The 14,313-nt window shown below is 40.0% G+C and overlaps 1 protein-coding gene across 1 annotated transcript in view; it reads left to right on the top strand.

Moving 5' to 3' along the window:
• The first annotated feature begins 431 nt into the window (after positions 1-431).
• SLC15A5 (solute carrier family 15 member 5) overlaps positions 432-14,313 on the top strand; it is a 61,051-nt gene continuing 47,169 nt past the window's right edge. The window contains exons 1-2 of the mRNA XM_065399114.1: positions 432-807; positions 3,768-3,990. Coding sequence (XP_065255186.1) covers positions 432-807; positions 3,768-3,990 — 599 coding nt within the window. The remainder of the gene's footprint in view (positions 808-3,767; positions 3,991-14,313) is intronic.

Genomic DNA, 14,313 nt, shown 5'->3' with positions numbered 1-14,313 from the left:
AGAATATTAGCCCCAAATTATTTTCTTGATCTAGCACTTGAATTCTACTGAAACAATTTAGCCTTTCTCAGTATTTAACCTTTATCTGTAACATGCAGATACAATTTGGCACATATTGTATTCGATTCACATAATTTAATGGGTAATATTATTGAGGGGGGGAGTCTTGTTCATAACCAGACAAACTAATTAAATAAACAGATTGGATTCAGCAACTTTGTGCACTCAGAGAAGTTTAAATACTGGTGTCCCTCATGCTCCTTGATCTTGAATGTAACAGCACTAAAGTGATAAGTACCCTGAGGAATTGTGGTAGTCAGGTGTGGAATTCAAAGCAAGGGTCTTACCAGTTTGTTAATTACAGTGGAGGATAACAGAAGTGTACATACAACCTAACCCACTCAATTTAGTCTTGCTCAGCACAGCTAAGTATGCCTGTTACAGACCTTAGAGACTTACAAGAAAAACAACTTCTGAACCACACTGCTGAGAGGGAGAAAAGGAAATTCTCCAGGAAAGGCAAGCATGATGGAGACTCATCTGGGTTCAAGTCTCAGAAGAAACTTCAGGTGGCCATTTGCCTGCTGTTGATGGAGCTGTGTGAGAGGTTTACTTTCTTTGGTATTGTCTGCAACATGATTCTCTTTTGCACTATCAAACTTGGCTATCCCAACTACCAGGCAGCTATCATAAACATGTGCTTTGTAGGTGCCTCCATGTTATCACCTGTGTTTATGGGCTGGCTTGCTGAACATCTGGTGGGGAGGATCAAGCTGGTGTATATCTGCATATTTCTCCACTTTCTAGGTAGGTGCTATGCCATGATTATTTCATCTACAATGTGCTTTTTGTATGCAGTTCTGCTCTAATAAGTCAGTTTTTAAAAAAGTACTATAGAAACATACTATTCCTTACTTATATGCAAATCCAATAATTGTCTCCAACCTCGTGGCCTTACCAAAGTTCTTTAATAGCTAAGGACTTAACTTTTCTTTCACAAAATGTACTGGAGTAGATTTGCTAATATACCTTAACGAAGCATTATTTTGAACAATATTAAATAATGTTTGTAAAATAAGGTCTACATTTTCAAAGGTGACTAGAGATTTTGGGTGCTGCAGTCTGAGAGCCTAAACTGTGACGCCATAAAGTGGCTTAACTTTTCAGAAAGCAGGCACTCAGCATTTTCTGAAACTGAGCCCCTTTAAGGTATCAGGTTGGGCACCCACAGTCACTAGTCACTTCTGGAAAATTCAGTGATATAACCACTTGTTAAAGTCCATAATTTGCAATGCATTTCTCCAATTGGTGCAAACTTATGGGGTTCTGCTGTATTTAAAAGCTACATGGTTGTTAATAAGACGTATATGTTGCATAGACAAAATTTGAACTCGGAAGCCACATTTTGATGCTTACCTTTAGGGCCTGACTCATATTAGCACTATCTGACTCCTTCTCCCACCCAATGGGCTAAAATCTTTTATACAAAGTTCAGGATACACTTCTTAAAATATTTTTCCAGGTAACTTACATGTGTGAATTTTACTGACCCATGATTTTCTGTACATTTGAAGTCCCCTCAATATACAGATATGTAATGTATGGACACCTCCTAATGATCCTTCACATAGTGGCTGGAATGGGGGACAGTATGAAACTTTAGATATGCACAGCTATTAGTATGGGTTATCAAGGAGATTGGGTGATATAGAGGGTGGAGCCACTCCCCTTCCTAGACAAACTGAGTTTGCAAGTCTCTGCTCACTTTGTATAACTGTCATGTGGAATTTAGTAAATGTCAAAGCTGATGATTGCTTTCTCAGCCTGAGTTGAGCTGATCTAAAAACTGAATTATCTTTTGTCTCTAGGACAGAGTTGAGGTGAAACAGGGACCTTAAGATTGCTACACAGATCAGGCAGGTACAACTAGACAGTAACAGTCGATCTCTGATGCTGCAGCCTGTCCTTTAAACTGCACAACTACTAGAATTAACTTCATAAAATCACCAACTTTTAAGTGAACAGCACAGGCAGAAGATGAGGGCAGAACAAGTTATTGCTGCTCCAGGGCCACATTAACATAAACATTGGAAATTCACCCAGATTTCCATAACTCTATACTAAAATAGGTATCAATTGCATTGCCACTTGATGTATAGCTGACACACAAGCTTATTCACATTTACTCATCCCAAGAGTTTGTTTGCATGCAGGCAAATAAGTTATTTAGATAGGCATCAGAATAGCATTGGAGTAATTGAGATAATTTCTGAATTGGTCTTCTCTCAAGGCAACATTTCTGTCCTCTTGACCTCCATCCAGAAGTGTGAGTTTGAATTCAGTTGTGTGCAGCAGGTGCCCTGAGGTCATGTTTCAGAAAGCTTTGCACTGGAAACTCTAGCGCCTCCTTTAGAGTGCTGCCACAGCAGGAAATAATTCTGTGTTGTGTGCATCAGCTATAAAAACACCTGCTGTGAATGACTGAAGAGAAATCGTCGCAAGAATTTAAAAGGAAAAAATGACACAGAGGATCAAGTGGGTCAGTGGAAAGGAGGAAGAAGGGGGCCGCTTTGTCTAGATTGCCAAGGCACTGTATGAACTACCTGAGAAAATGACTTCCTTTGTATCCTCTTCCTTACTCCATAAACTTCCTGTCTGGAATCCCCTTTGATTCTAGATTACAAAAAAAAAAAAAGACATCAAAGTGGGACAAATTGACTCTAATGATAAAACAAGGATAAATTGTTGAACTGTATACTGAATAAACTGCATCAGACCACTTAACGGTCCATTGACAACTGTCAGAGGTAGCACAAAGCATTTTCCAAAGAGGAACAAATGTCACTATAGCAAGAGGAAGTTTCTTGGAAAATAAATATAAAATATTAGGGATGATGATTTGATGCTAGACTTGTTAGTGTACGTACAATGCATGGGATATGACTCTTTATTGTGGGAGCTTATTACAAATTTTTGCTTAATCCATCATCCTGGGGCCGGGGTTTCAGATTTTGATGTTTAGTATCACAATCCTGGTCTCCTGTTGCCATGCTTGAAGCAGACATGTGTGCAAATATTATGTATATGATGTATTTGCAATCTCACTCAAAATACACTTAAAAGGCTCATCAAATATGGGAGCATCACTTTGCTTATAGAAACAACGCTGTAGATTGGAGGTGCCAAATCTCAACTACAGAGTCCTAAAATGTGTTCTGGGGCTAACTTTTTCTGAAGCTGCAAAGGGAAGAGTAAAACTGATAAAATAAGTAAAAATAATCAAATAGCATATCTGAGAATACATCATAACATTTGCCAAATTATCTGATGAATATTGTTCATCTAGCTATAGTGATAAACTACAGCTTTTGAGTTCAAGCAAGCAATTTCTATTAATCCATCTAGATAAAAGAGTAGCACAAATTATGGTCATGTTTCTTTATTTGTAAAGAGAACTTCTATGCCACTTAACTGCAGCCCTCTGGCCCCAGGTCAGCCCTGAAAGCAGTGAAGTTCAGGTACTTCTGCCATATGTAGTCAATATTCTTGCCTAATAGTAGTATTCAATAAAGTTCTGGACTTGTAGTTGTACCCACATCTCACTCTAAAGGAATGAATAATTTTCTCTCCCATTGCATGTGTAGATATTTTTTTTTACTAATTTAGAGACTAATTCCAATATAGCTGTTAATCTAGAAAATAAATACTGGATTCAATGCTTCATCATTTTAACCAGTTACATATGTCCATTTTCTTCCCCATTGCAGGTACAGCCCTACTACCTGTTGTTGCCTTCCCCTTTGAAGATTTTTATATAGACAGACACTATATCTTTCACCCGCTAGCCAAAAAGGAGCAGAAAATACTCTTCTACTTTGGGCTATTAACAGCCTGCTTTGGATCAGGAGGCATAAGAGCTGTAGTTTGTCCACTGAGTGCATACAACCTTGAGGATTTTGAACCAAAGGAACTTCTTTCTTTTTTCAATTGGTGAGTTTCTTAATATTGCAATATAACAACTGTGTGAGATGATGGAGCTTAATTAAAAACTCAAATGCATCTCAATTTTTTTTAAATGAATTTATATAGAAAATCTCATTTTTAGCTGTAACAATTAGTTTTCAAAAGGACTACCTAAATTTCCTTCCAGGAACATAGATTCATAAATCTTAAGGCCAGAAGGAACCACTCTGATCATCTAGTCTGACTTCCTGCATAGCACAGGCCAGGGACTTTCACCCAGGGTGAATCAAAGTCAAGTGATTTGCCCAACTTGACACAGAATTAATAAGCAAGTTGCTATTTAGAACCAAGTTATTCTATTTGAGTTCTTACACTATGGTACTTAAAGGCCTGTCAGGGATGTGGTGAAGTTGCTTGCTGGGTCTCAATCCTTTGTTCTAGGTTGAGTAGACTCCGTAGAGGTGGCAAAGTTCCTTGAACACATATAAGTACCAGCACTAAAATAAAAAAATCAAAACATCACATTTGGAACTGTCGTTTACTTCAAGAGGTGATCGATTTCCTCATGTGAGCAGTGGTGATAGAAAGATAGGCCTCAGAGATTCTCTTTCCAGCTGTGACTGACAGTTTAGGACATCAGGTAAGTCACTTGACTTCTGTTCTTCAATTTAAACATCTATATAGTTACCAGGGCTGGCTGGAAAATTTCAGACAAAAACATCTTTCATTGGAAAATGGGGCTTCATCAAAATCACAATTTTCTACAGAAAAATAATTTCCATTGGAAAAATTGACATGTAACATTTTGTCAACTCAAAATGAACTGTTTCCTTTTGGTTAACAAGCTGAAATGGAACACTTTGACATTTACAAATTATTTTTTTTCTGGACACTGTTCCACAAAATTTCAACAGTTCAAGATTTTTGTTCTGATTTGGGACAAAATGATGAAATACTAGAATTTCCCTGGGACAGAAATTCCTTTATTAGATATGCACAAATATTTACCTACCTCAGAGGGAGTTTTGTGATACTTAATGTTTGCCAATTATCCAGAAATTCTTGATTGAGAGGTGCTATACATGTGCCATGAATTGTTGGTACTACTAAAAATAAATCAAAGTGTATCTATTATGAACTGAAACTGAGCACATTTGAATATTGATAATGCCTCACTGATGAATCAATGAAGAATTTATTAGGTCATATTTCTGTTCGTATGGGGATGGCTTCAGGGCCAGCGCAACCCATTAGGCGACCTAGGCGGTTGCCTAGGGCGCTGCAATTTGGGGGGCAGCGACCGTGGTGGTATTTTGGCGGCGGGACCTTCCGCCGCCTCTGTGGGGGGGCGGCATTTCGTGGCGGGACCTTCCGCTGCCCTAGGGCGGCGGAAAAGCTGGCGGCGCTCCTGGATGGCTTTCAGGGCTATTCCTTTTCCTCCCCCCAGTTATGTTAATATTGAAGATTTTTGGATTAAATCCAAACTTCAGTGAATAGTGTAGCTTTACTAAAGGTGGAAAAGACTGTTTGATTCCTTAAAACAGATTCTGCCTCCTTGACCTGCCCAAAGGAGAGAGAAAAACATCCTCCTTTTTTATTCTATTCTGAGTTTTAATCCTTAATTAGCAACATCATTTTGATTAAATAAGACTCTGGAGGATTAAGACTGGAGAGCAATCAGTTGTTCTGAAAGATTGCTCTGGAGAATTTATTGTACTATGGTTTTAGTCATTCAGACTTGTGTTTAATCAAAGTGACATTTCTCAGTGTTGATTACAAAGGAGACATAACGACAGAATGAATAAAATATTTCCTTGGGGGAATCCAAATGGGTCAGTTCTTGGGGCTTTGGAAGTATCAGGAAAGGTGTGTGTGATTAAAAACTAATTTCTACAGTTGTTTGGCATCTGAGGCAGGAACCATATGATTTGTAATCTTAAAACTAACAAAATGGGGTTTACTTCTTCGCATTTCCTGGTCTCATTACAACCTCATAAGTATATAATCATACGCTATTTTCTCTTCTTGGTAGATTCTTTGTCACAAGAATAAATGTTTAAAATACATATATATTTAATGAGACAGTTGCACACTGTTGCTTTTTAGCAAAATCTAGATTCTTATCCAACCTGCTTTACTTCAGAAATCAGGCCTAACAGCTTTTCAAAAATCAGACTTCTTGCAAAGGAGTGTGTAACTATGATCTTAACCCTAGTATGTGGTGAGGGCTGCATTACACTTCTAGGGCCTGAATCCAATCTCTGGAACAAACTAGGTGTAAAATCATGGAAATAAATGGAATTTCACCAATGTTAAACTAAGAAGAGGAAAACTGGGTCCTGAGAGTCTGAAGCCTGGGGCTATAAGTTAAGGCTGTAAACTGGTACTACTTCTTGATGCATGAGAACTCCTATTGCTATCGATGGGAGCTGAGCAAAAAGGTCGGGGACAGAATATGGTCCTTAAATCCTCACCAACAACTGAGCTGGTAAAACAAAATTACCTTGAGGTGTTGGAAAATTGTGGTTCGTATAGGACCACTTCTATATCTGTCCTTGTCTTCTATTCCTTCTCCATCTTGCTTGGTGTTTCCCTCTTCCTTCTACTAATATTTCTTTCCTTTTTTGTTTGCCTCAACTCAATCTCTCAATTATTTTCATCACTCCTATTTTGTATTTATCTCTTTTTTTTGTTCCTTTCTCCCCGTGTTCACTACCATGGCCACTGAATTTTTGTTCCCTGCAGGGTGTCAGAAGGGCTTTCCTTTCTGCAAAGCCTCATTGTCAAATGAAGAAAAGTATGGTAAACAAATGTTTCTGCATAGTTTTGGAAATGGACCATTATCTGGTACTTGAGTGTATCTTAGTCCAAACTCCATTGCCTATAGCTAGCCTAGCTTCTGTATAACACTCTTCATCAGTAGATATCAGAACACTTTACAAGGAGGTCAGTATCATTATCTCCATTTTACAGATGGGGTAACCGATGCATGGAGTGGGCGAGTGACTTAGCCAAGGTCACCCAGCATATCATGGCAGAGCCAGGAATAGAACGCAGGTCTCCTGAGTCCCAGTTCAGTGCTGTATCCATTAGGCAACACTGACTCTCCTAAGCTAACTTTGTCAGAAATAGAGTCAGAAACAGAGCTGGTCGAAAAACAGAATTTCTATTCCACAGAAAATTGAAACAGGATGAAACAAAATTTCAGCCTCAAGATCAAAAGTAAAACTCAAAATTTTTCATGAAACGAAACATTCCAAAGCACATCGCTTTGACCCTATAGAATATAATACATACATAAAAGTCAAAACAAAACATTTGGCTAACTTCCTATTGAAAACATTGGCATAATTGGTATGTTCCCGTGAAACTTTTTGATTTTGTCAATTTCCCATCGCCTCTAAACAGAACCTTGGGGCAGAATCTGTGCTACTTCATTTTTTAAAAAGCAGCCACCAACCCCTTTTCTCCCAATAAAACTTTGCATTTCTCAGAATGGAAATCAAGCTGTTTACCTGGCAAGTATGAAGGCCTCAGTCATCACTGCTGGAATGTGAACCTGTGATCTCAGGGAGTATAAGCAAACCTGAGGTTCAGACTCCTGAGCCTACTGGAATATCTTGATTAAAGCTTAACACTCCAAGACTGATTTATCTGACCTGAATGTGTACCACCAAAATATCCCCGGAAATCCTGTAATACCTGGTGCATGAAAAATGCTAAAGCAACTAGTAAATGGCCAATACCTCAGAGTAAGAGGTTGCAGAAGCAAGTATTGTGATCAAGGGCTGAGCAGAATGGGGTTAGGCTTTTCTTACTCCACTCAAAGGCAGCATAAAATACCTGGCTGTTCCTGGTATAATTATTTGAAGTGAAATACTTAAGATGCTGACATTTAAACTGTAATTATAAAGCTTCTAAGCTAACACCCAACTGAGATGAATAGGGTAGTTCTCACCAGAAAGAGAGAGTTTTTCTGGATGTCTATGGACTTTATAGGACAACATGGAAGCTATTCAAATTTGGACGGTGTCTTCACAGTAGTCCTACAGCCTTGCTTAAAAATGAGAAAACAAACTGCTGGGGCCAGCAGCAAAGTGCCAGTATGACATTCCAGCCAGTTCTTTTCCCTCCCCACCTTCCACCACCAATCACATGAATCATGCTGTGGCAGACTAGCCCCACCTGCCAGATAGCCCTTTTTACCCAGCATATTGTATGGGCAGAACTACTAATAGAGGAAGCAAATTTAAGTCATTTGAAAGATGCTAGTGGAGATTTCCCACCTCCCCAGTTGGCCTTGAAGTAGTTCCATAGTCATTTCATAATTCTGCCCAAAGGCTTAGCAGGATCTCTTGGGTTACAGGTTGATTGTATTGATGGCCATTTTTGTAGTGTTTTTGTAGAGCCAGGGGCCTTTAGGTGGCTGTAGAACCCGTGCTTTGCCATAAAATAATACTCTAGCAGGAATGCTTTCTCTTCTATGTACATACATATTTCTAGTTTTCAGGGTTGTGAAGAACAGATTTAAAAAATTTATTAAAGTGGATGTTTAAAATTAAATTTACACAAGTTAAAAGGGAAGGTACTGTAGATCTGGGGTCAGGCTTGATAGTACAAATCAATGCAAAGATGTCTTCCTGAATCTGCAGGTAGTCTGAAACAATAACTTGAAGAGTTGAATGAATCCATTCTTTTCAGTGATTAACGTTAAAAACTAAATATGATTTAAATGTCAACTATTTTACTGATTCTCATTTAATCAGAAACAAGCAGCTAATTATATTAATGTTCAGATCTAATTCATTTAAAATCTCCTTTATACAATCTAATAATCATAGCAGTGTAGGACCGGATGGGACCTCAAGAGGTCATCTAATCCCCTGCACGCAAGGCAGGAATACATAATAACTAGACCATTCCTGACAGGTGTTTGTCTAACCTGTTCTTAAAAACCTCCAATAACAGACATTCCACAACCTCCCTAGGCAATTTGTTCCAGTGCTTAACTACGCTGACACTTAGGAAGTTTTTCCTAATATCCAGCCTAAACTTTCCTTCCTGCAATTTAAGATCATTGCTTATTGTTGTATCCTCAGAGGTTATCAAGAACCATTTTTCATCCTCCTCCTTGTAATAATTTTTTATATACTTGAAAGCTGTTATCATGTCCCCCCTCAGTCTTCTCTTCTCTAGAATAAACAAACCCAATTTTTTTCAATTATTCCTTATAGCCATCTTTTCTAGACCTTTAATCATTTTTGATGCTCTCCTTTGGACTTTCTCCAATTTGTCCATATCTTTCCTGAAATATGGCACCCAGAACTGGACACAATACTCCAGCTGAGGCCTTATCAGTGCAGAGTAGACTGGAAGAATTGTTTATTGAGTCTGGCTTGCAACACTCCTGCTAATATATCGAGAATGGTGTTTGCTTTTTTTGCAACAGTGTCACACTGTTGACTCATATTTAGCTTACAATCCACAATAACTCCTAGATCCCTTTCTGCACTACTCCTTCCTAGGCAGTCATTTCCCATTTTGTATGTTTGCAACTGATTGTTCCTTCCTAAGTGGATTACTTTGCATTTGTCCTTGTTGAATTTTATCCTATTACTTCAGACCATTTCTACAGTTTATTTTGAATCTTCCAAAGCACTTGCAACCCCTCTCAGCTTGGTATCATGCACAAACTTTATAAATGTACTCTCTATACCATTATCTAAATCATTGATGAAGATATTGGACAGAACAAGGACTGATCCCTGTGGGACCCCATTTGATATGCCCTTCTAGCTTGACTATGAACCACTGATAACTACTCTTGGTGAACAGTTTTCCAACCAGTTATGCACCCACCTTATAGTGGCTCCATCTAGGCTGTAATTCCCTAGTTTGTTATGAGAAGGTCATGCAAGACAATATCAAAAGCCTTACTAAAATCTAGATGTACCACATCTACTGCTTCCCCCCTCTTCCCCCCCCCCCCCCCCCATCCACAGGGCTTGTTACCTTGTCAAAGAAAGCTATCAGGTTGGTTTGACATGATTTGTTCTTGACAAATCCATGCTGATAGTTACTTATCACCTTATTATCTTCTAGGTGTTTGAAAATTGATTGCTTGATTATTTGCTCCATTATCTTTCCGGATACTGAAGTTAAGCTGACTGGTCTGTAATTCACCGGGTTGTCCTTATTCCCCTTTGTATAGATTGCCACTATGTTTGCCCTCTTCCAGTCCTCTGAAATCTCTCTCGTCTTCCATGACTTTTCAAAGATAATCACTAATGGCTCAGATATCTTCTCAGTCAGCCTCTTGAGTATTCTAGAAATGTATTTTATCAGGCCCTGATGACTTGAAGACATCTAATTTGTCTAAATAATTTTTAACTTGGTCTTTCCATATTTTAGCCTCAGAGTTTGCCTCATTTTCACTGGCATTCACTATGTTAGACATCCAATTGCTACTAAATGTTTTGGTGAAAACTGAAACAAACCCATTTAGTACTTCTGCCATTTCCACATTTTCTGTTATTGTTTCCCACACCTCACTGAATAATGGGCCTACCCTGACCTTGGTTTTACTCTTGCTTCTAATGGATTTGTAGACTGTTTTCTTGTTCCCATTGATGTCTCTAGCTAGTTTAATCTCATTTTATGTCTTGGCCTTTCTAATGTTGTCCCTACATGCTTGTGTTGTTTGTTTATATTCATCCTTTGCAATTTGACCTAGTTTCTACTTTTTGTAGGACTCCTTTTTTGATTTTTAGATCATTGAAGATCTCCTGGTTAAGCCAGGGTGGTCTCTTGCCATACTTCCTACCTTTCCTATGCAGTGGGATAGTTTGCTCTTGTGTCCATAATAATGTCTCTTTGCCAACTCTCTCAAATTGTGCTTTCCCTTAGACTTGCTTCCCATGGGATCTTGCGTACCAACTCCCTGAGTTTGCTAAAGTCTGCATTCTTGAAATCTATTATCTTTATTGTTCTGTTTTTCCCTCCTACCATTCCTTAGAATCGTGAACTCTATCATTTCATGGTCACTTTCACCCAAGCTGCCTTCTATTTTCAAATTCTCAGCTATGATCCTCCCAGCCTTGGGGGTACAGAGCTTTTCCTCCTCCATCTTTGGGGGTGATTCCTCATCACCCATTGCCAAGGCAGCATAATGGTTCTTCATCACCATGGTTGGTGGGTTGTTCATAGCTAGTTCATGATGCTACCATAGAACTTCCAGTCTGCTACATCAGGGTGCCACAGAATCTGGGGCCTTGTCATGGAAAGAATTTATGTAGCCTGTGAAAGGTCTTACCTGGTGATTTTTTTGTTTGTTTGTTTCTCTCACTACTATCCTGACCACTAGCCCTACAACTCCATTATAGTCATCCTCAGAGGGGGAGCTATTCCACCTATACAATAATGATGTTTGAAATGTGAGGGGGCGCTAAACAGTGATTAGAGTGTTTGGCCTTTCAAACACCCAACACCCCCCCCCCCCCCCCCGCCCGCCAACCCCAGCAGATGTGTGGTCTCCAACAGTGCAGTTTGCTGCACTGGTGCCTGTAAGACTGCTTAGCTACTGAATCCAGGGCTCGAATCTCAAGTATCCTGCCTGTCTCTACTCCAAAGTGGTCTCTCAGATGCTCTGAAGAATGTAATGGAATGTCAGGAAAGGAGGTGGGGCATCAAAATCAGAAACAAGCCATAGGCTCATGTCTGTCTAGGTTCTTATATACAATTCATCACTGTGACATGATAATCATGATGGTCCCTTCTGGTCTATGACATGAGCACCTCTCAGAATTTTGAAATGTGCACATCAAGATACATTTCTCTTTCTCTCTTCCCTCCAGTCAGCAAAGACTCGATATTTTTTCTTTACTTATTTTGGTGGCAGTATTGTGAGAAAGCTAGATCAAGGAAGTGTGCTTTAAATTTTGATCTCAGGGCACCAAGATTTATGGAGGTCCTAATTTCTTCTCAGAATGAGTTCCAGTTGCTGAAAAAAGTCCAGCTTCTGCACATATGGGTTTCATTCTTTAGGCTGCCATTTCCAGTGGAACACAATGGACATTATAGTCATGTAGGGTGAGACAGCCTGGGCTGATCTCATGTAGAGCTCTGGAGACCAGGATTAAAACCTTGAACTTGGCCAGCATCTGGAGCTGTTTGCCCCTATCGTGCAATTTTAAACTTAAACACAAAATTGCCAGAAGAGGGCCAAAGCCAATGCAAAATGCTTCCATAATCTTTAATACCTTCTCTCCAAAGTGGCTAACACCAAACCCCAGACAACTGCTTTACATTTAAATTTAAAAAAAAACCCTCTAATGGTATCATATCTCATGGCAGAAATGGTTTAAAAGACACAGCACTAGCTAAAAATAATTAAAGTTGAAATTTTCAGGGACTTTTTCAGATGGCTTTGGAGGATGGTTTAAGCCTGGAAGTCCCTGCTTCCTGGCATACGTAGTATTGCTAGTCCCCCTGACAGCTGCCAAATGCTTCTCGGCAGCACTGAGTTCATCCAAATTGGATTTGTCATTATTCTTTCCTCGGCCACTGCCTGTATTACACTAGGCTTGCTGCTTAAAAGTGCCCTCCTGCCCACTGCTTCTAAGCCACTGTCAGATGCTCTTCTTCCCTAACAAGGCAAGAGAGATTATTTTGTTTTGAGTTGAACAAACTTGGGTATTGTCACTCCTCCACGTCTTCAGCATTATAAAGGCTTTTCTTCTTGGTTCTAGCTAGCTAGGCCAATGACAGAGTAGTCAGAAGCACTACAGTAATGATCTCAACATTGTAACTTACAGTGATGCCACTACAGTTTTCTGGGCAATTACAACAGACTAGCAAGGAGCCTTTTAAAGGGAAGAAGCAGAGGCAACACAGGTGTTTAATAGCAACTGCTTTTTCTCCCCTCCCACCCCTTCCCCTCTCCTCAAGGTTCACAGCCAAAACATTGGTCTGATCTTTAATACATGTTCTCTTATGTAGAGGACAGTGATACTAGACAGATTTGCAGCTCCAGCTGAGCTGATAGTATGCCCTGCCCACTCACTTGTGCTTAAGATAAAAAGTTGTAAAGCCAATAAGGGTGAGGTGAGCAAGAATAGCTAAGGTCATCTCTCCTGCTTGTTTATTTTAAGTGAATTCAAGACTAATGATGCATGCTAGATTGACAGCGCAAAGACTCAAGTTCTTTGTTCATTATCTGCAGGACAGGTAGAACCCAAGGCAATAGCAATACGCGCTCCTCCAGGCTTCCTCAATGTGTCTCAATCTCAATACACAGAGTCCATCTGTGGGTGTAGGTGTGAAATCAGTTACCTCCATCAGTTACCTACAGTCCTTGCTCTCAGTGCAGTGGCTCTCAGCAAGGGTGACAACTGTGGTGGTGCTCTCACTTTGATACTGAAACTGCATACAAAAGAAATCTAAGCAATGTGTTCTGTTGATTGTTGAGTTCTTGTTTATATTCTTTAAAATAGCATTAGCTTTTTAACCCATTCAGAAGTTTGAGACATGTTTTAAAGAGGCTTGATTTTTGTCATTTTCATGCTGAGCATCCACTCTCTGAAAATCAGGGCAATAATAAGGTGTCTCAAGTTTGATACAGAGATTACTGAGTGAGATTTCTTTGGCCTGTTTTATGCAGGAGGTCAGACTAGATCAGTGGTGGGCAACCTACGGCCTGCGGGCCGCATGCAGCCCATCAGGGTAAGCTGATTGCGGGCCACGAGACATTTTGCAGACGTTGACCATCTGCAGGCATGGCCCCCCCCACAGCTTCCAGTGGCCGCGGTTCACCGTTCCCGGCCAATGGGAGTGGCAGGGCAGGAAGCAGCGGCCAGCACGTCCCTGCATCCTGCCGCTTCCCGCAGCTCCCATTGGCCGGGAACAGCAAACTACGGCCACTGGGAACTGCGGGGGACCATGCACGCAGACAGTCAATGTCCGCAAAATGTCTCGCGGCCCGCAGTCAGCTTACCCTGTTGGGCCGTAGGTTGCCCACCACTGTGCTAGAGTCAGCAAGGAAACACTTTCTCCCTGTGTATAGAATTATACATTTGGCATGGGGCATTATGGGTTTTTTCATCTTCCTTCGAAACGGTGTTGCCAACTCCACACATTCAAAAACCTTATTCAGGCATCCATAAACCAAGAGATTGACTTAAAAATCATGAGTTTAAAAAAATGGGGGTACTTTTTGTCTTCTGGCTTTTGAGCCTTTAGGCATCAATATTTTTTCTACAACCATGCAGGCTAGAAACTTGGTCTGTTTTTATAAGTAAATGCTGAGACTCTCCCATAATCAAGTGAAAGTTCATGTAAACTGTCAGGCTATGC

Source organism: Emys orbicularis, chromosome 1, assembly GCF_028017835.1.
Source record: "Emys orbicularis isolate rEmyOrb1 chromosome 1, rEmyOrb1.hap1, whole genome shotgun sequence".
In the NCBI taxonomy this organism is placed as follows: Eukaryota; Metazoa; Chordata; order Testudines; family Emydidae; genus Emys; species Emys orbicularis.
This window is presented reverse-complemented; position numbering and strand designations above follow the sequence as displayed.